The 23,645-nt window shown below is 39.8% G+C and overlaps 5 protein-coding genes across 13 annotated transcripts in view; 2 read left to right on the plus strand and 3 right to left on the minus strand.

Annotated features, from left to right (window-relative positions):
* The window catches only part of LOC110977907 (uncharacterized), a 35,606-nt gene extending 20,244 nt beyond the window's left edge, over positions 1 to 15,362 (minus strand). For 2 of the 4 annotated variants that reach the window (XM_087149057.1, XM_087149056.1), the window contains exons 1-4: positions 15,205 to 15,362; positions 14,580 to 14,834; positions 13,902 to 14,291; positions 13,372 to 13,569 (exon numbers count right to left, since the gene is read on the minus strand). In XM_087149057.1, the coding sequence (XP_087005183.1) occupies positions 13,372 to 13,569; positions 13,902 to 14,291; positions 14,580 to 14,834; positions 15,205 to 15,241 (880 nt within the window). In that variant the 5' untranslated portion in view covers positions 15,242 to 15,362. Of the gene's footprint in view, positions 1 to 8,788; positions 8,879 to 9,331; positions 11,583 to 13,371; positions 13,570 to 13,901; positions 14,292 to 14,579; positions 14,835 to 15,204 lie in introns of those variants that run through there. The other 2 variants (XM_022232448.2, XM_022232441.2) reach the window with 2 other exon arrangements.
* On the plus strand, positions 34 to 4,632 carry LOC147796058 (sulfotransferase 1A1-like). Of its 2 annotated transcripts, none has more exons than XM_087149067.1 (8): positions 34 to 1,381; positions 1,547 to 1,616; positions 1,873 to 2,028; positions 2,272 to 2,408; positions 2,809 to 3,049; positions 3,402 to 3,496; positions 3,664 to 3,844; positions 4,311 to 4,632. In XM_087149067.1, exons 2-8 carry the CDS (start codon positions 1,589 to 1,591, stop codon positions 4,418 to 4,420), a joined length of 948 nt encoding a protein of 315 aa, XP_087005193.1. In that variant the 5' UTR covers positions 34 to 1,381; positions 1,547 to 1,588; the 3' UTR covers positions 4,421 to 4,632. The 2 variants fall into 2 exon arrangements, with proteins under 2 accessions (XP_087005193.1, XP_087005192.1); XM_087149066.1 differs by having other exon boundaries at positions 34 to 1,081.
* LOC110977896 (thyrotropin-releasing hormone receptor-like) lies at positions 5,449 to 8,782 on the minus strand. The gene has a single exon (XM_022232430.2). It carries the CDS (start codon positions 7,686 to 7,688, stop codon positions 6,588 to 6,590), a length of 1,101 nt encoding a protein of 366 aa, XP_022088122.1. The 5' UTR covers positions 7,689 to 8,782; the 3' UTR covers positions 5,449 to 6,587.
* LOC110977944 (EOLA-like protein) lies at positions 15,339 to 17,339 on the plus strand. The gene is made up of 2 exons (XM_022232496.2): positions 15,339 to 16,145; positions 16,522 to 17,339. The coding sequence occupies exons 1-2, from the start codon at positions 15,638 to 15,640 to the stop codon at positions 16,725 to 16,727; spliced, it is 714 nt and encodes a 237-aa protein (XP_022088188.2). The 5' UTR covers positions 15,339 to 15,637; the 3' UTR covers positions 16,728 to 17,339.
* nfyc (nuclear transcription factor Y subunit gamma) lies at positions 16,959 to 23,169 on the minus strand. Of its 5 annotated transcripts, none has more exons than XM_022232484.2 (9): positions 23,032 to 23,169; positions 21,246 to 21,350; positions 21,067 to 21,138; positions 20,713 to 20,826; positions 20,210 to 20,305; positions 19,787 to 19,954; positions 18,894 to 19,043; positions 18,593 to 18,706; positions 16,959 to 18,176 (listed from the first exon to the last, which is right to left on the minus strand). In XM_022232484.2, exons 1-9 carry the CDS (start codon positions 23,131 to 23,133, stop codon positions 18,087 to 18,089), a joined length of 1,011 nt encoding a protein of 336 aa, XP_022088176.2. In that variant the 5' UTR covers positions 23,134 to 23,169; the 3' UTR covers positions 16,959 to 18,086. The 5 variants fall into 5 exon arrangements, with proteins under 5 accessions (XP_022088176.2, XP_022088152.2, XP_022088158.1 ...); XM_022232460.2 differs by having other exon boundaries at positions 18,894 to 19,046; XM_022232466.2 differs by having other exon boundaries at positions 18,894 to 19,046; positions 21,246 to 21,346; positions 23,032 to 23,142.
* Between the last annotated feature and the right edge of the window lie 476 nt (positions 23,170 to 23,645).

Raw genomic sequence — 23,645 nt, forward strand, 5'->3', positions numbered from 1 at the left:
AGGACATACGCGAATTCTAGTCAAGTGTTGTGCGTTGGAATCTGTCTTATACATCGATCTCCACTAACTCTATAACATTGTTCATTATTGAATACAGGTTGACTAAACTTCTTGATTAGTCTGTGACACTTGTGCACCTTGGTTTCGAAATAGGCCTACCCAATATTTAGCTGTTGCAATATATTTACATTATTTAATGCATGCTGCATCATTCTTTTCGTTTTGCGCGAAGTAAAGTAAGTGGTTGTACGTCAATTGCTACGTGCAGAAGCACCCCCTCAACGTTGAAATGAGGAAGAGCGCATTATGTTCTGTTTACCCATGAAGCATATGATCAGTTCCAACATAGTTTGGTCAGTACTTCTTGTGAATTCTAACAGTTTCTTTCTTGTCTAATAATGCGAAATATTACCCGAAAAGTTCGTCTTTGTCAGTGGTCAAACTAAAAGGACAAAGACAGCAAATTTATTTCACAGTCAGGAAACTGTGGAAAGGTGATGCAAAATTGAACATGCAACAGATTTTCGTAGACGTTTAGGTCCGACATCGACAAGAATTTAAATAAAGAGTGAATGGCAACTACCCCTATATGTGCCGTATCATACATGTATTAACGATGAGGAAGTTGAAACGAAATCTTTACAGAAGCTAGGTCTAAAGCGTACGTGTTTGCGCGGAGTTTACATAGACTTTTTCCAGGTCTACATAAAGACCTAAAGGTCTACAAGTAGATTACAAACACAACAGTTTGCATGCATTACCATCGCAACACACCATAGGTCCAGCACGATCGGACATCACAGCAGAAAAAGGTCAATTGAAGATAAACTAGTCAAGCATACAGCGTTGCATGTGGTTAAAGCATGCCCGTAGGAATAGGCCTATAAGCGATCACCGAGTCCAAGGCGGTCCACACGGGGTGGTATTGTTTGCATTTAGTCACGTGGGTGAAAAAGGTCAATACCAACGTGACAAATGACCCCAATTAGTACGGCGAGAACGAATACTTCGTGACCTTCCGTCGCAGAGAGGATCGAATCAGGATCGAGATTCAGTGTAAAAGCGGCCTGGTTTATTTGTGGTTAGTATAATACCCAGCCCTTAGTTTTATTATCTTAGTGGATGGCGATCCCCCTTGGCAGGATCTGGTCTAAGCGCGGTCGTAGACATGGCTATACCACGGAGGAAAGAATACTAAGCAATTGATATACTGCATAAATCTCTCATGTAACCCATTCATCTCAACACACGTACTGTCACGCGTTACTAATTGTGCAAGGAGTAGTCTGTAGAGTAGGAATGTAATTTTCGACAATAGACAAGGGTTCATCGTCACGCCCACATTAGTCCACTTTCTTCATTTACTGCGGAATACTTTGGTGTAAGTCTTTTTTCATTTTTATCTCAGTCTTGTTATTATCTCTTGATGCCTCTTTGCTATAAGCCATGTAAATTAAGCAGCATTCCCAGAATATATTGTTCCAAATACCATTATTGCACACCAAAATCGTTTCTGACAATTATATATTGCTTTTATTTTTAACAGGTAGTGTCAGCTTACTCAAGGCAGCAACATTCTACAGGAACCATGGAAAAATATGTCACCTTTGAGGAATGTACGTAGGCCTACAAATTCAACAGCCTTAATTTTACGATTTGTAGGCTGATCGTTTTTCTTGTTTCATTTATGGGTACCAGGTGCGCGGCTGCTTTTCTGCCCCAACGAAAACCTAGACAATACTTTGTTATTCAAAAGCCTGGCCGGCATGATATCCCTACTCACAACCACGTCGAAGAAATTTCATGCAGAGTAAAACTAGATACTTGGCTCGTAAATTGAAACATGGTCCACCTCAACAACTTGATACACAGATCAGCAACTATGGCAGAAATCAAATCTCATGAACCTGCCCGACGAAGAGTTCGAAGGAATCAAGCTGTATCAAAGTATGGCCAAGAACGTGGAAGGTCTCAAGACATGGACAGTTAGAGAGGATGATATCTGGGTCGTGACATTCATGAAAACAGGTGAGAAAGACAATCAGGTGGGGAGAAGCTGGACAAGCTCAACTTGATGATTTCGGTTTACACTACAAAGAGCACGCTTCTTTCATTGTTTTCTTTACTTGAAGATATCAGCAAACTAATGTGACAGCGACACTTTCGAGTACTATGGGATCTTGACACTTAAGTCTTGGAGCACAATTTTCCTGTTCTGGCTAATGTTTCGCACTGTTTGTAGAATTTATGTTGTTTTTTAATCATATATAGGCACAACTTGGGTCCAAGAGATTGTGTCCTGCATAATGCATGACGGCGACTTGGACACTGTCAACAACAAACACACAACATTCCGGGTGCTGTTCATTGAGCATGATTTTTCGGAACAATTACGTCTACTGAAAAAGGTTGGTATGCTTTGAGTATTCTTATAATTCTCTTTAAAGATGAAACTAGGGGCTGACATAATAGGGTACCGTAGCTCAGAAGACTCAGGAAACTGACATGTAGCTGAAATTGATTGAAAATTGGTTAATTCAGTTTTATAGGGAGAGCTCCAGAATCCTTCTTCCTCCAAACTTTGACGGAACCAGGTGACGTAGGACTGCAAACCCGTACATCCCATCCTGTTGGGGTTTCAAAATCTGCAATGGCAGGCAACCAGGATAAGGAAGTGCAGTTGTGAGAAGCAGATTTCCAAACTCCCCAATAATTCACGTCCTTGTATTAAGACAAAAACACAGGATTTACTGTTCAGTCACTGCACCAAATGTCTTTCTTGAAAGTTGCCTCAATCGTTACTTGCAGCTCCCAGATTCTCTCCAAATTGCGGGGGAGACACCTTCACCGCGGCTTCTCAAAAGTCATCTGCCTGGTCAGCTCCTTCCTCCTCAGATATGGGAGAAGAAACCCAAGATTGTTTACGTCTTGAGGAACCCAAAGGATGTTTCAGTGTCTTTTTTCCACTTTTCCAAATTGTGCCGAAATGATCCCAAGGTACTCAACAAGACGTTTGATGAGTTCCTCCAAGAAATGCTAAAAGGAACAAGTAGGTGCTTTCTATCCTTTTGGCAAGGCGCGTGCCACTTCCGTTGCCCGCAGACTGTGAACAGCGAAATAATTATGGTATATCAAACCTTTTTTGGGGGGGGACTATTATTTTTTTTAAACCAATTCTTAATGTGATCGGTTTGAAATTGCAAAGAAGATGGATTACCATGGTGTTTTTTGGGTGACTGGGTGGGTTCATCCCATTTCCCAAAGTTAAACAGTGAGAGCAGGGAGACTTTCCCATTGCCAGGGCTACTGGTCCGAGTACGGCACAATGGATGATAGATCGATGCACTGATCTTCCAAGGAATCTTTAATGCTTAACGGTATCTTTTCTGTTTCAATCCAAGATCACTATGGGCCGTGGTGGGATCATTACCTGTACTTTTGGAATCGAAGACATGACGAGAATATTCTTGTGCTGCGATTTGAAGACATTAAACGGGTAGGTATCAATAAGAATTGATTAAATAAAAAACGACTTACGATTTATTCGAACCAATAACAACACCGGTGTTGACTTGTGTATTAACACCACATCACCCTAGGTTACTAGCACAGATGGTAGTCATTTTGAAATACGTCACTTATAAGTTCTTCATTTGATTCAAGGACCTACGAGGTACTGTTGAGACAGTTTGTCGATTTCTGGGCAAGAAACTGTCTGATGAGACTATCAATATTATTACGGAGCACTGCACTTTCAGTAACATGAAGAGAAACAAGATGGCTCAACTCGACAGCCTGTTTGACAAGAAAGACTTGCCTGAAGGAAGCTCTTTCATGAGGAAAGGTTGGTTATGAGCAGGAAAAGGTTATAAACTTGGCAAAGGGGACCTGCTGGTAATACCGGCTAAAGCTGTATTGACATCTCTATAACAACTAGTGTTTAAGATATATGAAAGGGTTGCGTAGCACCTTGTTTAAGATATGCTGGACGAGGCTGTTGTAAAACTATTGGCAGTAGCGGTGCTAATGCAAGTAATTGGTAACAACGGCTTAACGTATTTCTCATTAACGTGTGCGTTGCTATTAGCCGTAGCCATACCCTTTGGAAGACGCACAGCTCGGTCCAATTATCAAGGAATGGCCCAAGATCAACGACCATTTTCCCTCTACAACCCTCCACTTGATACAAGTCTCCTGGGGATGAAAAATAATTAAAAATTAAAGCTTGCTGGAAAGCAACAGTAAAAATACGTGACCTGCTATACGGACACTGGTGTAGGTTGCATTTATATTTGTTTGGGTCATTTTAGGAAAGGTCGGGGACTGGAAATCCCACTTCACGGTTGCGCAGAATGAAGCAATGGACGCCCTCATTCAAGACAAGTTGCATGGGACAGGGCTGAAATTTGACTATGAATAAACATTCAGATGTCTGCACTCGAAAAGCCCTCGACGAGTAACACTGGAATATCGTAGACTTCTCTTAATCATGTCATGTCATGAGACGTGCTTTAGGCAAACAAGTGTACAGATCTCCCACCCAAATTAAAAACTGCAAAGGATGACAAATTAAGTGGTGACTTTTTCCAGTCCTAGGTACATGATTTCTGTTCTTTTTACATGCGGTCGAAAAGCTAGGGATCAATCAATAGAGAACCTGTCCACGTTTTTAGCTTTCAAGTAGTGTACAATGTTTACTTTTTGGAATGATTAATGGCAAGGCCAGATATTTAAACGGAATAGAACAAAACAGCTTCTTTTATTCTGCATAAAATCAAGAAGTGAACGGAATTCATGCACTACATATCGTGGGGTTTGTAGGGCTTACCACAATTGATTGAGGAATGTCGAGAAGGGAGATACGTCGTAATGCGATGGAAAATCTATGTGATCCATGAGCATTGAGGAAAAATCAGCAAACAATTATTTGGCTATCTACAAACATCGCGGTAGTATCGATCAAAAAAAAATTAAACGTGACCACCAGCCGAAGGAAACTTGTACTTCCTGAACGTGACTGAGTCGATTAAATTCGTCCACACAAAGTAAACAGGCCTAAATGTTTTGTGGGCTGATTTTTTAAAAGGTTGTCATTTTAAAATGAAAGATCAACGCAAAAACACAACTTTCAATGAAATCTCTGATGAGAAACGTGACTAGGACATACAGGCCGGCAAGGAAAATATTGACACTACTTAGATGAAGAGGAAATCATGCTATCCTAAGACAACAAAAAAGTACACGCTGAACTTCAGAATGTCTTGGGTCAGACACTGTCACGATTGAACTACAGGCCTCTGGCAATATGCAAAAATCGAGGACCTGTTATGATCTGAACTAATCCAAACGAACTCAGGCTTTGGGGGCCTGCAGTACATTATAATGCGAAATAGTCCGGTACACCATAGCATAATGAATAAATATTAAAAAATGAAACGGTTCTCAACGTTTGCAAGGTCACTATTTAATTTGAATTCATCAACGTGCATGTGCTTACGTTTTATACATACATGTACATGTACTGTAAATGCCACTTTGCATTCTGATCAACCTTAAGTTGAACCAAAAAAAATCAATAATATTTTTCGAAACTTCCGCAAAAACACAATCAAATTGCAGAGTTATGCGAAACAAATCAAAGTATTTAATAGGAACCCCAAGAAAGGTTGTCTGACTCTTTTCTGATTTTGTCAAAATTCTATTCCGTGTGTGTGTTTTCACAATTTTATTCTTCCCCTGAGTTCCCTAGGCCTCATAGGTAAGATAAACGTCATCAATGTGAAACATTGACGCTAGTCAGATCATGGTGTACAAGTGCTTAACGAAACCAAGCGCATTGAGGCTTTTACGGGTGCACCGTGAAAATTATGCTGCAAACTGCTGAGCAGCGATACAAAACCCGACAGCAGCGTCAAATTAACTCCACTAATACCGAATTTCAGTCAAATTTAACCAATGTTTAAGAACAGTTAACCTAAAGTAAATGTAGTGGAAAATTTGAAGAACGCTGCTGGGGAAGGGAGAAGGCGTTGAGCAAATCCTGTTCAGTATCAGGAATTAATACAACAGCAAAATGATCCTATAGGATAAAGACGACAAGACAGAAGATCAAAATACACTGCAGTTATGTACTTTGCAGCCAATACGATAGTGTACGTAGCACGTCGTTCAAACGTGACTAACAAATAATAAAACGTGGGAGTTTAATACAATCAATCCGCGGTACGCCGTTTACATTTGCCAGCTACCGGTAAATGAATGCCCATCGAGAGCAAGTTATCATCTAAAACGGTCAACAGAGATGTACTCTTGGCAAACCAGTGAATACCCCACGACAATTTACGAGGGAAATCGAAGATGGGTGGGTGTGCCATTGAGCAATATTACTTACTGTTCATACCAGATCATTCTGATAAAAATGTTGGTCTCACGTACAGAGTTCGTTTCTCCGGTCATAAGCAAGGCGTCCCTGGAATATTATCCGGAACACACTGGCATAAAAGTGTCATGAAAGTGCTACTTCATCTTATACAGTTAGCAAAGGTAAAAGCATTATGCACGTTAAGATGTAACACTTCATTTCTTTTTCACTTAAGAAATGTTATCCTTCTCTGTCTGACTGTAAATGCTCTACGGCATGCTCGTCTGTAACGAAGACTAACGGCGCTGTAGATAATGGGATTAACGGCAGAGTTTAGGTATGTCAAAATGCTGAAGGTGTTAGTAACGTACGACCGCTGGAGATTGTCTAACACCTCGTGGCCAGATCCCCTGGAAATAGTCCTAGCCAAGGCGTAGATTTTACTTGGAGCCATCAAGACGAAGAACAGGACACCGTTGATGACCAACATCCAAGTCACTTGGTTCCTGGTGCGTGTGATTCGCGCTTCTAACACAGCGTTCTGCTGCCCGATAGGCACAACGCGCAGCTTCAGGGCTCGTATGATACGGACAAACACGACCGAGTTGACTGAGGCAATGACAATAAAGGTGATGGTATACACCAACGAATCCCTCTGAGGCATCGTCACCAACTCGTAAGTGCTCATATCCTCAGAATTGTCCTTCAAAGTGTAGACGCGATCAGGGACACCGTCAAAGCTAGAGTACTCCGGCCAAACGATACAAGTAAGTACAAAGCCATTATGCCAGGGTCCGACTAGGCTGACCAAAAGAGCCGCCAATATCCATGTTCCTATGCTCATTTTGACAGCTCGCTTTCGGTTTCCACGAACCCAAGATGCCCGTAAAAGAAAAGGTTTGAAGATTGCAAAATACTTCTCAAGCGCCACAACGGTCACAAGTATCATAGTCGCTGTGTGGAGAAATTGAACAAAGAAATATAAGGTAACACTCCCTGCAAATCCTACCACACTCATGTCCAAAATGAGAGGTGAGGCTTGGAAATAAACTATTCTTTGTGTCTCGGTTAGAACCAGGAACATAACATCAGCTACCGCCAGCTGGACAAGGTACAAGTTCGTCACCGTCCACATGCGAGGCACGCGGGCGACAACGAAGAGGAACGACCCGTTGGTGAGCAACCCAAGGGCGACAATGACTGGCTGAACACACACAATGACCACCCTGTCGAAGAAGTTGTAGAATAGCGCACTGAGTACACCCCTCTCAACAGCAGTCAAGTTCAAAGTATTAAAAACATCACAAGTCGATGCTATGCTCTCCATATTCTGATCTCACTGCTAACGGTATTATTCTTTGCCGTGTGTAAGTCGACAAATGCTTTATTTGAAGGCTTTTGAGAGAAGTTTGTTAAACAGTAATTCATCCACCGCTTACAGACGCATCCAAATCTCAAAAAAACCATAAGGGCAAATGCTTTGAAATCTTCACATCCAGCCTGAAAAACTCCAAGGATACAAAACACAGTTGTCAGACATATACACGACACTAAGTTGCTCCCAAGTACCGAATAACGATAAACTTCATCTGTCATGTTCACCAATGAACCTCCTCCTGCGAACACCGTATCCTCAGTTCAACTCACAGCAGCATTATCTAAAGCGACAGAGAACAACATGCGGCTCCGTGCAGGACTGTGCTTGACGGTGTACCAGCAACTGGATTAATTCAATTATAGTCAATGATTTATCTGGCGGTCGTTGGATTGAGGAGACGCTGTGTAAACAGGGATAGCTATTGCCTTAGAAGTTCTGTACTTTGATCGCGGCTACAGATGATTACAGACCATTCCTTGGCACCAAAAAACAAAAAAAATAAATAAAATAAATAAATAAATAAAAGCGCGTGACGGTCAACAATTTCAGACCGTATAAGGTGACTTGTATAGGAGAACTGCATCCTTTTATAGCCGTGGTAAAGGCGCTGGTATCCACTAAAGGTTTCTATAAAATGCTGACGAACAAAGTTGACGAGTGATCTCACCCATCAACTCACTGATATAAGTGTAACTGCCAAAAGGGCAGATAACATCTTCCAGATTAACATTTAAATGGTACATCTGGTCACGTGCTGCATAACACGTATTAAGTTGTAGACGTACCAATCCAAGATACCCCGCACTGACTGGTATTGAAAAAAAGATATGCTTCTTACATTGTCACTTGCTGATGAAAATTTCTTTTGACCTGTCAACCTGAACCTTTTATTGCATTTGTTTGACATAGATACGTCTTGACCTATACGTCTATAACTAGTGAAATAAATGATACTTTTAGGTTGCTTTTTTGGTGGGGATCACCCTGTAGCTCACGTGGGTATAAGTATTCAGATATTGAGAAATATTAATAATTTCTTGTTCACTTACAATAGACACGTGGTGCTCAAGGCAAGGGCGTGATCCGAGTTGTGCCATTCGTAAACACAGAAGGGTAGGATCCTACTTTAGAGCATTCAGCTAATTTCATAAGTAAAAAAAGACAAATTTTGAGGTCCATCAAACAACATTTCAAGACTAAACTAAAATCCCACAAGCCATACATGTACCTTTCAGAAGAACTGAAAGCAAACAATGCGGGCATTTCACAATAGTGCGCCTCCAAGATTTTGCAACGCGTTCACTAATCACAGTGCGCGAAATCTCTCAACCCTTCCCAATGCGCGTTTGAAAAGGGTCGACAGATTTCGCGCTCTGTGATTGGTTAACGCGTTGCACACTCTCGGAGGCACACTGTTGTGGATCGCACAAAATATATCATCGAATCCACCCATTGCAAAGAAACATCCGCCTTCACCTTTCAAAACTTTTACCAGTTAAAGTTCTGACCATCTCAAAAAGTGCGTCAACTCTCCATGATAACAGCTTGACAAGAGAATTAATACACAGCACCGACCTGAACGGCACGAGAACTTGTTTGCCCGTCAAATTTAATACTAGATTATTCAATTAATGCACGGTCATCAATCACACTGCTGTACGCGGAAATACAGATAAGAACAGCTTAAAACCAAGACTAATTCAATAACGTGACATATGCATGTTTGGGACAAAAAGCCCGAATACAATTTCCGTTCTCTGACAACAGGAGGCGACAGAGGGAAGTAGACAGTCATTGGAAATAGAATAGTAAACAAAATGACTAAAAGCCCAAACTGCGGCCTTTCACCTCTTCTGGCTCACTGTTTAATTCAATTTCTTGCGTTAGATTACAATGTCAAATATCAGACGCAAAACAAGTTTCAATGCATGTCAAGCAAAATTAAAACACCTGATTTTCGGGTACGTTCTCAATGCCGAAAACGCGACGTGAGCCAACTCTTTCTTACCAAATAATGGAATACAATATTAGACGGGTTTTGCCTGCATTCTTCTTTTTGGCAGAGTAAATTCAATGTGATTGTTCCGTTGCGAGGAACAATCACATTGATACTGTAACAAGGTTTAAAATTGTCCACATTCTTAAATGCACCATACACAACAGCAACAGTGAGCATATGTCTATTATTTATTAGCCATGTGGCTCTGAAAATGCTGCGAAAATTCCTAAAATACTTTTCGTGCTTAGGTCTTAGCTATAGCATTCTGTTGCCAAGATATGAATTCGGCAAAGTATCCAATGAAAACGACAGGAAAAGCACAATGGTGGTTCCTGGGTTTCATCATCGTAGACTTCGTCTGTCGAATAAGTGTCTTCAAGATTAATGAGCCGCTGTGGTAGACGGAACACTCGATTGTCAATTAAGGCGCACTTAAGCCCGGGGAGAATCAAAGAGGGTCTTTTCGTCCGCTTTCGCCGACTGATCGTCAAAAGCTACAGTTTGGTAATGTTTATGGGATTAAAAAGTAACTTGGAGAATTGCGTGGGTTTCCCGGAAGAAAATTCATCATGTCCATGTGCTATGTTGACAAAGTGTTTGTTCCTTGCATCGAGCTAACGTTTTAAGAGAAACATAATACAATGCAGTGAACAAGACAAAGATATCAGAATTGTTCCTGCCTATTCAACCTCATGTACGCTCATGTACAGTGGATCATCAAGTACAAAAATTCCCAATAGTTGTTTTACAACATCAGTACAACATTAGCTGGAATGTCTGTTAAACTGTAAACATGGAGTCAGATGCACTTTTGAGTATCGAACGGCACCTATTGAGGGGCACTATCGATAGTCACATGGAAATGATTAACATGAGTGTTTTACACATCATGATTAACACAAAGAGTTGGCTGTTGTAAAATAATCGATGAAGACACGTACCCATGATTAATAGTTTACTTCAAATATTAACGTACTGATGTATTGCGGTTTTCAACGGCGTTATGTGCAATAATAATGGATGGGTGTGGCTTTTTAATTTTATCAATTTGTTTGTTGGCATGATTAACCATTCTTATTTTGCCGCAAACTGAACCCAAAGCACCCTTATGCTCAGGAGGGCGCAGTTTGTATATTTTGGTTTGACAGTCACAGTGAGCGAGATCGGTGAAATGAGACATAAACAGCGCCCTCAATCGACTTTTTTTGCAAACTTACACAAAAAGTTACCCCATGTTACGGTAGTTTATTTCTACAATTTTTATATGATTTTGCCAGTTTAATTTTTTCTCTTCTTTGGTAATTCTTTGTTTATAGAAATAAGCAAGCAGTCAACCCTTTCTCAGAAGTGATTTCAATGAGTAATCAATTCCAAGTTCACAATTTGCGCAAAAAGCGCAAACCCTAGAATGCCATTCAAAGTTACCAATTATCTTCAGCAAGATCTGCACGCCATCCACTATCTAGACACGAACCAGTTTGAGCCCGATCGAATTTGCAATAATTGTAACAGTTTTAACGTATCTATCTAGAACACTAGGTAATGTTTGATAACCCTAGCTGCTTCAAAGGGAATCCAACTATATGTGGCATATATACCGGTACGTGACACTGTTTGGTCTGCGACTTTCCAAGATATTGCTTGTTTTCAATATATCATTGAATCTTTTTAAAGAGCAAAATCCTTTCTATTTACAATAAAACATATATACTTTTAAGGAATTTTCTGCGACTTGTGAACAAATCTTTGCAAAGTTTGTCAACAAAGATTTCCCGATGTGGAATAGGAGGTTGAAATATCTGTCATCCAATATTCAGCGAGCGTTGAGAAGAGGGAGATATTTTCTGGAAAATAAAAACACCGAACTAGAATTAACCATTAAGTTCTTTAACCCATTTTAAAGGATGGTTAGATTTAAAAACAAAAAAGACCAAAACCTAGACCGTACAAACGGAGTTTTTTCCTGTATCAAACTAGAGGCGTGTGTGTTAATAACTGTAATTTTTGATAATGGTATCGTCTAGCCCATGCTTTTCTTTCCTGTCACACAAAAGAGAAAACCATTGCAGGTGTATGTCCGGATTAAAATATAGAACATCGCACAACTAGTTGATATAAAAATGACCAAATTCCGAGTATGCGGATGCTACATGGACTTAATTTTGTATTAATCGCATTGAATATAGCCAACAAAATTAAACATTTTAATGGATGTATTTGACAACATGACTCCCTTCCTGCTTGAAGTCTAACCTGCAAGATATTTTACTGGCCCAAAAACTGTCCAGCGAAGAGGATCTTCTCGAACACGACTTTAGCTAACTACAAGTACGTCATCAAAGGCGATTCGATACCCGCCCATCTTTACCGATATTCAGATAATCGATAAAAATTGCTAGATCAGGAATTTGACTTTTCTGGCCACGGATGAATCACTATTTTGCAGCCTGCAAACACTTCAAAACTATCAAGATGCATTGAAAGGAAAAATACCTAAGCTTTTTGATTTTTGGAGTTGAACTGAACGAGTTAAGTAACAGCTAACGTTGACCCAACCACCAGACGTGATGCTTCCAAATGAATGGGAATTTGTAGGCAGAGAAGAAAAATTATGCAAGCATCTCTTTCAAAGAGGCAATCGTGTCCGATAGTTTCAAGACTAATTTTATGACGGCTCAAGGTCACACTTCTAATGCGTAATTTTGCCAATGATACCAATGTTTTTTCCACCCAAGTTTATCTGGCATTTAGTATGAATCTATGCATGACACTCTGCGATGTTAAAAGCAAGATGTTGGGGGATTTTGTCTTAGTTGGGTTTTTTGTATTTCAAATTTTTGTATCTTGAAATTATGTTTTGTATTTTTGCTTCACAAAACACATATTTCTTTTCCCTTCTGAAATGAAAGCAAAGTGATTAATTTAGTCAGTGACAGACTTAGCACTTTGTTTCAATTGTCTCAATTAATTAGCATTACCAGAGTGTGGAACATTCTTTAGCTGGCACAATGGGCATTTTGTCATCATTCAAAACAATTAATCATATAATACTCTTAAGCAAGGCAACAGGAATGGTTGGCCTGTCAATTTGAAGCCAAAGTTTATTCATTGACATAAGCCATTTAGTATGATATCTCCTTCCTGTTTATGTACCATCTACAAATTAAAGCACTGGGCAGATCCAGTGGGATAGACCATTGAAGGGGTCAGACATTCCTGCCCCTACATTTTATTGTAAGAAAAAAGTTTGAAAAAAGGAAGCTTCCTAAATGAAATTTTTGAACAACCTCAAATATTAATAATACTGCCACCTTCGCCTCCACCTTCACCTTAACATCTACACGTACATGTACTTAACATCTGGGCCCAAGCAAAAAATGGCGCTTACCATAGCAGAAAATTCTGTGCTTACAGCGAATGTATTTCACGGGTTAGCGAGGAATTTTGCCTTGTGCGCGTGTACATCCGGTAACTAAAGATTCTGTGCTTAAAAGGTTAGCGCTAAATTTTTCTGCTAGTATGGTTAGCGAAGAATTGAAATCATAAGCGTGGAATTCTGTGGTAAGCGGCACCATGAAATTGGGCCCTGATATACACACGTTAACAACCACTATGTCCAGATTTATGACTCACCACTTTCAGATGTGCTGGCCTGGTTATTAAGGCACTCAGTCAGCTTCATCTGTGCCCGTGTGAAATCTTGGAGAACCAACAACTTCTTGATGTCTCTCATCTGGTTGACAGTCTCCTTTGACATTTTACCATTTGACATCTTGTCAATCATGGTCTGAAACGGTTGGGTGATGGAGTTCTTAATCTCTGTCTTGCTCCCTACAGAGACGATAGGAAAATTTTAACCTTTCACGGAAAACATCTTGGGTCAATTTTCCTGATGATAAAATCCTGCCCATCATATAAAAATCAAGCCACAAGAAGCAGTTTGAGAATAAAAAATTTCCATAGGCGATAAATAAAGCTTCGGGAATCTAATCACGAAATGGGAATTTTCAAAATCAAAGCTCAGGTACATATATTTGTTGATTAATTTTCAAGTATGATGTGTTCAAATATATTGTTGGAGGAATGTTAACTTGTACAAAAAGAAATAGCCCCGTTAGCCAGCTCTACCAAGGACCCGTATCTAACCTTGATAGCCTACTCACCATCAGAGCTGAATACTCGCCACACTGCCTCCAGGAACTCTACCACTTCCTGAGTAGACTCATCTTCACACTCTCTGTCATCTCCCTTACCAATAAGGCTCTGTTTATTAACATCAACTGTAAATTCCTCAGCTTGAATTTGTGCCCGGTCTTGGAGTCTACCAAGCTTGGCCCTTTTCTTCCTCAGTTTCCTCCTTTGGTTCTTTGTAAGTGATGCATCAGCTGTTGTTGGTTGTGATGATGATTTCGTTGGAGACACCTGCGGTTGTGTGTCTTCTCCTTTTGTCAAGGGCGAGTCTACTTCTGCGGTATCACAAGGAACTTTCTCCCTTACCCTTTGCCCATGCTTCTTTTTTCTCTTCCGTTTCCTCACAGGCCTATCATGGGCACCTGGAAAATCCGGTAATAAATACATTGTAAATATTTCCTCCTGAGCCACACCCCTTTATCCTTATTGCCCCTCCCTTCCCATACCAAACAAGGAAACTTATGTAGGCCTATACACGTACATGAAAGCAACTGTGGCCATGCTGTAAAATCCATGTTATGTATTAATCTAACACAAAACGAGCATTCAGAAAAAGACGTAATTCTAATACATACATGAACATGAACAGATTTCTCAGCGAAAGTACGACAATATGTAACCTCAAGTGGCCTGCACTGGAGGCATCATACCTTGTGAATCATTGCTGGACTCTGATTCAGAGCAGCTGGATTTTAATCTTTTTTCTGAAATTTCACTGGTATTCCGTGCAAGAGTCTGTAATAAACCACCAGGTGGGGGATGGACAGTGTAAAGCTTTGCACTTGTTGGAACACTGCCAGCAGATCTCTCCAGCTCAGTCTTTGTTGCTGTTTCTTGAGGTGGTGGTTTATCTTGAACAGTGGCTTCGGATGGGTAGAGTTTTTCAAGTACATGAGCTTTGAAAACTGTGGGGGAAAAGGGGAAAAAAGGGACACTTTCATAACATCTTCGAGTTTGACACAAACACAAGATGGTGGCTACCTTTCTGGCCGCAGACTTCAAGTTGGTGAACTTCACTGGCAAGCTTGAAGTTGGACATAGGCCTAAGTGAAATAAAGTATTGAAATGGCATCTCACTGTAAACACTGGATGATGTCGGGAGCCTTGGCTATATCACTGGATATTTCCAACACGTCAAAACTCAAGTCCGAATCCTAGCATTGCTTTGATTTGATTTTGAATAGGCCTAAGCTAAGTTGCGAGTTTCAACTAGAAAATTAAAAATCACCGCACAAATCACCCTTCAGCCATTACTCTAATGACCATAAACCATACCTGACTCTCGTTTCCTGGAAGACTTTTTAGCATTCATGATCGAATCAGCCTCAGCGTAATCTTGTTTTCATGAAAACTAGAATATGCCTCTTGGATTCGGCAGGAAAAGCCTGCGCGCGTTTTTCTCTGGTCGTCTGCTTCTTGAAGTTCAACCATTCCAACTCTTGGTGGCGCTATTCAAATGTTTATATTGCATTGGCCACAGATTGAACCACTTTGAGTACCGCAGGAATATTGATTGGAACCGATGTGAGGATTTCACGATATTGTAGAGTATATGACGAACTTACCTTGGTTATGTGGCTTCGACATTTGTGTGACTTTTTAAAAAGTTTTAATACTCGTACCCTGTGACTGAATATCGGGCTTGCTTAACTGAATGGCATTTTGGAGCTGTTGACATGGCTGAATTTGTAGTTAACTGCCTCTTCAAATGAGAAGACGACTCCTGCCTCTGTTTCCAAAGAAGCCCATTATTGTATCCATTCGTGCCATGGCATCCAAAGACTACATGCATTCAAAATTTACTAAGCAGCAGCGATATTCTCCTTACTCAAAACATAACTCTCCACTATTCTGTAGTACGGTGGCTCAGAAAGAACATGTAGAAACCTGTAGTAGTGGTTCTACCGACCAGCGGCATGGTGATAGAAAGGACAGAAACCATCAAGAGAATAGTTCCTCGACTTCTAAGACATTCTCGTGCATCTCAGCCAGACAACCTTATGCAGGTTTCATCCTGAATGGGCTCAAAACCATAGAGACCAGATGGACTCCTGTCTTCCAGGAATTGGAAGGAAGAACGGTTGCCATCCATGTCGCTTGGAGAGACTGGGAAGGAGGAGAGGAATGGAAGACAATTCTGGCAATAGATCATACCGAGGAAGACATTGAGAGGATTATCAAGGATGGAGAGAAGCATGGGAGGGCTGTAGTTGCAGGTGATTACAGGAATTGTCAATCGGAGAGATGAATGAACTAAATACAGATGTTACATTGTTTGACAACAAAATAGCAAGGGTTGGGCCTCTTTATACCTCTTTGTTTTTCCTCTTCCCCTTCCCTGATACAAAAGAATTCACATTACCCCTAACAGTCCTTAATCCTTCACCTGTTGGAGGACTGAGGACTGTTAGGGTTAAAAGGTGCACAAGCTGCTGAAGCTCTAGGTATTACTCAAACTGAAACAAGATATTTTTTCTTCAGTAGTTTTGACGTCAAAACCTATCCCTCAAATGAGATGACATTGAGCAACCAAAAAGCTAGGACTCTTCAGAAGAGGAAGCATGGTTTTACATTCCTTCCTTTCAATCACAGGTTTGGTTGATGTCGGTGAAACTTGGAAGTGTGACACCGGCGTCGAGAATGAGCAGATTCTGGAGTGGGAGAAGAGTGCCCTCCTGAGACCCCTAAATGAGAAGTTTCTTACAAGGCTGTCCAATCCCAAGTGGCTGAGGAGGCCACTTGAGGTCAGAGGTCAAAGGGGAATCTGGAAGGTGGAGATACCACAGGAGTGCCTCTGATGATTGATTGCCTGATAGACTGGCACACAATTTTGTACCAATACAATAAATTTCTAGTAGATCCTGCATTCAGTGCTGCCCGTGTGATGATAGAACAATGCATCTCTAACAAAGAAAACTGGCTTGCTCTGCTGTTTTGAATATATTTGTTTTAAAATTCCTATTTTGTGTACCTTCCACAGAAAAAAGAATTCCGACGGTGCACAAAAGCAGTCTTGCTTAAGCCACAAATAAAACCCATTATTTCCAAGAGCTCGAGTTTTTATTCAAAGTATTTCAAATATAACTTAGCTGTATTAGTTGGGTAATGCCATAGCTAAATGGTAAAAAAAGACGTTGCAGTACAGCAACCTTAGTTACAGAGCGTACGTACAGATAAACTACAGTAATGTGCTCTTTATTTTTAAGACTTTTGCTGTCCTCAAAGATAAATGCATTTAATTGTGAGGTAATCACCAAGTTCTCTGCTTTGCCTAATCCAAGAAATTACTCTACATGTATTGTAGAGAGGTGGAGAGGGCTCGTGTTACGAACACTGAACAGGAGTTGGGATAAGGTTAACATACTGAAGCTAATGTTGGAACAATAAAGAACCAGATATTGACAATATTATTGCAAGGCAATGAGTGCCATTATTTACAAAGTTATGTCTTTGTACATAATCCATGTGTTTCCGCTCTGGCACACATTAACTTTCAGTTTTTGCAACACAAAATTTCAAAGATCAGTTTTGTTCGAGTTTTGATATTGTTAATATTTCCAACTGCCTTTGCCTCTGACTTATGTTTGCAATTCAAAACAAACTCAAAATTAACATAGATATACTTACCTCTGCAAATATTTAATACCTAGCCTAAAAACCTTGGTGGTTTTCAGTCACATTTTGGATCCAAGTGACACCAATGTGGTATATGCCAATCAAGTTTTACTCCAACATTTCTATATCCACTTATTTGCGTGTCAGGTATATTTGGGGGTATTTAAAAGGGCTTCATCCACATTTTACAGAAAGCCTTTATGGTTTTAATAGTATAAGGTCTCCTTTTGAAGTCTTCCTCCAGAGGTATGATAAAGGAGATTGGGTACCATGCATACAGACTGTCAGAAAGTTCAGAATGATAAAAATGGTTGGTATGTAAGCTTTATCCATTATCAACACACAAATATAGCATTCTGTTGCAGGTTTTTGTTTGATCGAAACACTTTTGAGGAAATAGCTAAAAAAATGCTTATTTTCCTTACTTATTTCTGAATGCTAAAACTCAATCTTTATAATGAAGCTTTGCGTGAAATATCACACATCCCCAATAAACCAAATAGGTTGAATATTTCTAGGATGATAATCTACCAAGACTTAAGTTACTGTGCTGTGGCTGATGTCGTCGTGGCTGGCTGCTGAAGGAAAACCTGTTGTGTTCCTGCCTGCGTCTGGATCTGGTAGATTGGAGGCTGTCCAAAACAAAGAAAAATGGTCTCACCAAAATGACTTTTCCCCCAGTGCTTTTGTAAATTTGAATATTAAAGACAAGAGCCCCACCTCACTGAACCAACAAGGAATGTACTCATGAAATGTGGGCCTTTACAGGCATATAGCACCTGTTGTCTTGTCACAGGATGAAAGTCTGTGGCAATGTGGAAATAATGGACTACACGTACAGGCTTCCTGTATGATGGATGCTTCTTGAAATGGCAATTAATTCTGTGCCATGTGATTGCCAAGGTGACTTTGGTAGCACCAACTGGTCGGTCATCACAAATAAACAAAAGCTCTCTGAAGGGTATTAAAGCAAACATCAGTTGCACAAACAGCCTAATGGCTGTACTTGTTCTCTGAGAATGAGGGCAAGTGAGGGATGTACATTTACCTGTGAATTAGAGATTTGGGTGACAAAATCTTGTCCTGTTTGCTGTATACCCTGCTGTTGCTGGCCCTGTGTCTGCCGGACATACTGTATTTGTTGACCAACAGGTAACTGCACCTGTCGAAAAAAAAAAAGAAAAGAAAAAATCTTTATGGACTCCCACAACTGTGGAGAGTGTGTTAGGGATACCCCCTTTGCCTGGGCCTACACCGATTCTACCCTCACCCCTAGTGCCCATTCCTGTCCCTTTGCCCCATTCCAAGAGCCCATACCTTTTCCCTGACCACTTCAACCATGCCTGTACCTGCTGGATCTCTCCTGTGTTGGTGATGATGTGCTGGATGTTACCAGTAGCTTGTCCCGTTTGCTGCAGCTGTATGGGCGTTGCTTGGGCCGAGATGAGCTGAGTGGTAGATACCTGGGAATCATTGCCCGATACCTGCACAGTCTGTAACTGCTGATCATCCGGAGGGAAATAAAGATTACTTCAGGACGTCAGTCCATTCTTAGGAAATTAAACTGCTTGTCCATCCCACGAAGGATACGCAACCAACAAGGGCATGCCTGATGCTGGGAAAGCATAGACGAGGAAGCATCTCAAACCTTGTGGTTTCATTCTCATTTCAATGTACTCAATTTGGATCATGCTGATTGATTGGAAGTAGTTTTGCCCCGAGACTGGTTTTACTGTTTTGGACGCTGCACCGTGCAGGCGACATGCGCTGATGAGCACAGACAAATAGCAGAACCAGTAGAGGGTGCTGTATTCACAAGAGACAAACTGCCAGAAAACCAGTCTTGTGGAATTTGGCTGGCATTCCCCAAACAATTCTGAGCATACCTTACACGCTTGTTACTATAAATAATTGCCCATACGCACTGCCGAAAACCAGTCTGCATGGCACGCGCTTAATGTGGTCTTGGGGAAAGACTAGATAGGCAGGAGCAGTATAGTGCTTAGGTATTAATGGGGAGTTGGAGGGCAAGGACCTTTTGTGTATTCATTGAAATTAACTTAAAATAACAAAGAACAGCCTCGAAGGCACCAGCAAAGCACAGCTTCTACTCCTAGTATGTTTTTTGGTGCATGTGTAATACTATGATTTTTTTTGTTAGACCTTTTATGTTGAACCTTGACCTCACCAGTGACTCTGTGACTCCCCCCCCCCCACATGATCATTGCTACTAGTTAGATACCTGTTGAGGTTGTGTGGTAGCGATGAGAGTGCCAAGATTTTGAGGAATGACAGCTGCTGGACTTGGGGTTACTGTGGCAGTAGATGTCGGAGTAGATTGGCTCTGAGCCAACTGGAAATAGTACTGGACCTGTTCTGGCATCATAGCTGCCTGCTGAACTTGGCCGTCCTAGAACCAAGGTGAGGGAACGTAACATGACAGCAAAACCAATTCAATTGAAAATTTCCCCAAAGTTGAAAACTGAAGGACATTGCAGTTCAATCAAAGCACAAGTAGAAAAAAAATCTTTCTAAGTATGATTGCACGGTTACTGTTTATTTGAAGTACATACAATCAGCTCAAAGCACAAATAATAACTTGTCGGACTAACAAAGCAAGGTTTTTCCATTTTTTCTGTTCTTCTGTTAAATGGCACAAAGTTACCGTTCTCTTCGTTGTCTTCAGCTCATCTCTTGGCACAATGTCAATCAGAAAATCAAACTGGTCATACTTGGTGATAGCCATGGCAATGTCATTCCTCTATTTGGATTTGGGGAAAAATTGAAGGGAATATAATAAAAAATTATGATAAATTGCTGCTCCTGAGAAGCTTATTTCTCCACAGCCAATGTCAATGGATGGGCATAATCACATAGCTTCCACTGTTACTCAAATTGACTACCAAAATTTGGGATTCATCAATTACAGAAAACATTTTTCCAGATTCACCATTTCAATCAAGAATCTTTTTTATTACCATGTTTTTATATGTTCCATTTTACAACTATTTCTTAAAATGTCTGAACTATATCAATAGATTTCATGTAAAATTAAGATTTAAAATTAATAAACCACAATAAACAACCAAAGACCAAGTTCTCTATGGGAAAGAAATTAAAAGTTAATTAAATTTGCATACGACTGAGCAGCCATGTATGTACATGTACCTGTAACGTGCGTCGTTTATTGTCTTCTGTGTGTAACCAAGCCCTGAGTGAGAGCTCAGAGATAAACATCTCAGCTGCCTTGGAAAACAAAACTGGTGCTTCCGCACTGATCATCTGGAGAAAAAGAAGTAATAATTTCCAAATAGATGTCATTATTAACAAAGCAGTTATGTAGGGGTTCACCACAATTTCTTGCACAATCTTTAGTCTGTAGGCATTTTCTCGACTGACTGTAACATTGTGTCACAGTCATTTTGACATTTCCAAATTTCTATCAAACGGATTTCTTTTTTTGTTTTGGTAATTAAGTTATCTTTCAAATGCCTGAAAAAACAATGACAAAGTTTATTTTACCTTCACCTCCTCGTCAAGTTTCATGATCTTCTTAATTCTTGCAAGAGGTAATTCCTGTGTCTTGAAATCACTCTGAAAAATACAAAGATGGTTTGTTTTTCACAGTCACACTAAAATCATCAACAAGGCTTAGCGAGTTGGGCATTGAATAGCACTGTGATATGAAAGATGTCACTTACATGTTTCATATTGTTGATATTCTCTGTCTGTGTAATCCAGAAATTCTCATGAGCCTGCAAGGCTGAGGATGGTTCTTCTGAGGTTGTGGCTTCCTCCATTTCTAACTGAACAAAATACGATACATTACTAACTACAAATTAGTTCAAGATATACATCAGAAATGTGGAGGTTTTCCAAAATTAATTGTTCAACTCTAAATATGTATATGTAAAAAAGTTAACTTGATAGTATATCTGAAAGCATCAGCATCCCTTTCCAAGCTGTGTTTTTTTCAAACTGTGGTCTGTATCTAATCGAAAAGCTGCTAATATGCTATTGTTTCATCTGTCAATCTACAACTGACCTTTGAAAAACTGTAAAATGATGATAAGAACTTACTCCTACGATTAAAAAACCTATAATGATAGTAATCTAATTTAAACTCGAGAAATCATAGATGATCATCTAAAATCTAACACAAATTATTATCATTTATTCATTTTTTTTCATCACATACAAGCTGGGCATAGGAGAGGCAAAAGCAATAACAATCACTGTGGCCAAACACCTGCCACTCCTCATCACGCTGTGTATTGAGTAAATAAGTATTAATAAAATACTAAAATATAGAAGTATTTGAAGCCAATAGTTAGAACTTACAAAATATTTAAATATACAAGAAAAGGAATTACTGCAAATGAATAAAGATAATGTACACAACTGAATATGAAATTAAGTAAGTTACATGAATAAGCAATTAATGATAAAGACACAATAAATGAGGACATAATAACTAGTTTAAATACAAATAATACATGTGTAAGAAAACAGTAGGTAAGTATACAACAAATGTACTGAAAGTCTAAAGAATAATTGGCTAACAGGAGGCTGAAATAGGACTTAAAATGAGAAGAAGACCTGCTGCTCCTCATCAAGGTAAGTGTAAAGTAAATACATAAATAAGTAAATACAAGTAAGAAAATTAAAATACATTAGAACGAATGAATATTTCGATATAAAAGAAACAAAAGGAGACGACTCACTGGAAATGAATAAAAGTAGAAATAAAAATGGAAAGGGGTGAAAATGATGTAAGAAATTGATTGAATTAAGTAAATAAGGAGTTAGCAATAAAGACACAATAAATAAAAAATCCATGCATAATAGATGTTGTATAAATATATACGACAAATCAGATAAAATGTAACTGACAGTTGGCAGAGAGGAGGCTCAATTACATGTTATAAGTATTACATGTACATGCGACATAAATACTGGGTTGGGATTTATGAAAAGAGAAAACTAAAGTTGAGTTGACCAAAGACGAGGGAAAGCATGGAAACAAGATAAATGTAGGGATAAATTCAGCAATAACATCTTACAATTAGTAGCTTCACCAATAAATAACAAATGCAGTTCACATCCAATTCCCAAGTTGATACTTTTTAGGTTATAGTAATTCCTTGATTAGCTAAAAGTGCGGCTGTTCTTAATTTCTGTGCCCAATCCGCTCCAAGAATCAGGACAATGTCAGCTGGTTGCCAACCGACGTATAGCATCACCAAACGCAGGGAACGATGCGCGCAGGGGACCAGCGAGACTTCGCCGACGACAGGTTGACCAATCGACACAATGAAAGATGGCGGTGTCCAATCACACCGCAATCGGACAAGCAGTCACTAGCCAATGACAAACTCCCCGCGAACTCTGTGCCCCAAAACTCGCCCATGATCATCCCAAATACAAAGGAATTAAACTATGTGATAGCAATCTGAATGCATAGACGGAAAAGGTACATTTTCCTACCTGGTTTTGGTAGTTTCGTGTGTCAGTGCACGTCGTCAATCGTTCTGAAAAACGGCTGGGCCTACATCCTATCCATATCCCTACACACCATGCATGTACCATGCATTATTATGCACGTACCCATGTAATCCAGCGGGTCGGCGCGGCACGTACGTACGTGCGCAATCAACAATGGCTCCTCCCATTCGATTATAGGGGTGGAAAATCAATTTATTGTAAATTTATTTCTAGTACACACCCTGTACATTGCTCAATTCCGAAACACAGTTGTTGATATTCTGATTTGAATCTGACTGGGAATACAAAAATCTAGACTCAGAACTAAAGGACTCAGAACTCGAAAGTTGCTAAAGAAAGCGGTCATTTCTTTGTTTTGGACCTCTCTGACGTACATGTTTAGTGGTATGTACCAATAACTAGCGTTTAACGTTTTTTCGGGGGGGGGGGGGGCTGGAGGACAGTGATTTACAAATGCCCTAGTATTTTGAATATAGTGAAAAGATTGACTTTAAAACTAACTTAAAACAAATGAATTTATTAATATTTTTTTATTGTAATAAGATAAAATGCAATCAAACTGAATGCATTTTTTATATAAATGTATTAGGCAATAG

The sequence above is a fragment of the Acanthaster planci genome, linkage group LG18, assembly GCF_054643075.1.
Source record: "Acanthaster planci isolate LZ-2023a linkage group LG18, COTS_SCS, whole genome shotgun sequence".
Lineage (NCBI taxonomy): Eukaryota > Metazoa > Echinodermata > Asteroidea > Valvatida > Acanthasteridae > Acanthaster > Acanthaster planci.

Excerpts from the sequence above, each read along its gene's own strand:
- LOC147796058 (XM_087149067.1), top strand. The coding sequence starts at position 1,589 with ATGGAAAAATATGTCACCTTTGAGGAAT. Across the intron at positions 2,409-2,808 it reads AATTACGTCTACTGAAAAAG|CTCCCAGATTCTCTCCAAAT; the intron begins GTTGGTATGCTT and ends CGTTACTTGCAG. Across the intron at positions 3,497-3,663 it reads GATTTGAAGACATTAAACGG|GACCTACGAGGTACTGTTGA; the intron begins GTAGGTATCAAT and ends ATTTGATTCAAG.
- nfyc (XM_022232460.2), bottom strand. The coding sequence starts at position 23,133 with ATGGTACATGCATGGTGTGTAGGGATATGGATAGGATGTAGGCCCAGC. Across the intron at positions 19,047-19,786 it reads CTACCACACAACCTCAACAG|CAGTTACAGACTGTGCAGGT; the intron begins GTATCTAACTAG and ends CCGGATGATCAG. Across the intron at positions 18,177-18,592 it reads CCCAAATCTCTAATTCACAG|CCTCCAATCTACCAGATCCA; the intron begins GTAAATGTACAT and ends TGTTTTGGACAG.
- LOC110977944 (XM_022232496.2), top strand. The coding sequence starts at position 15,638 with ATGAGAAGACGACTCCTGCCTCTGTTTCCAAAGAAGCCCATTATTGTA. Across the intron at positions 16,146-16,521 it reads TGGGAGGGCTGTAGTTGCAG|GTTTGGTTGATGTCGGTGAA; the intron begins GTGATTACAGGA and ends TTTCAATCACAG.
- LOC110977896 (XM_022232430.2), bottom strand. The coding sequence starts at position 7,688 with ATGGAGAGCATAGCATCGACTTGTGATGTTTTTAATACTTTGAACTTG.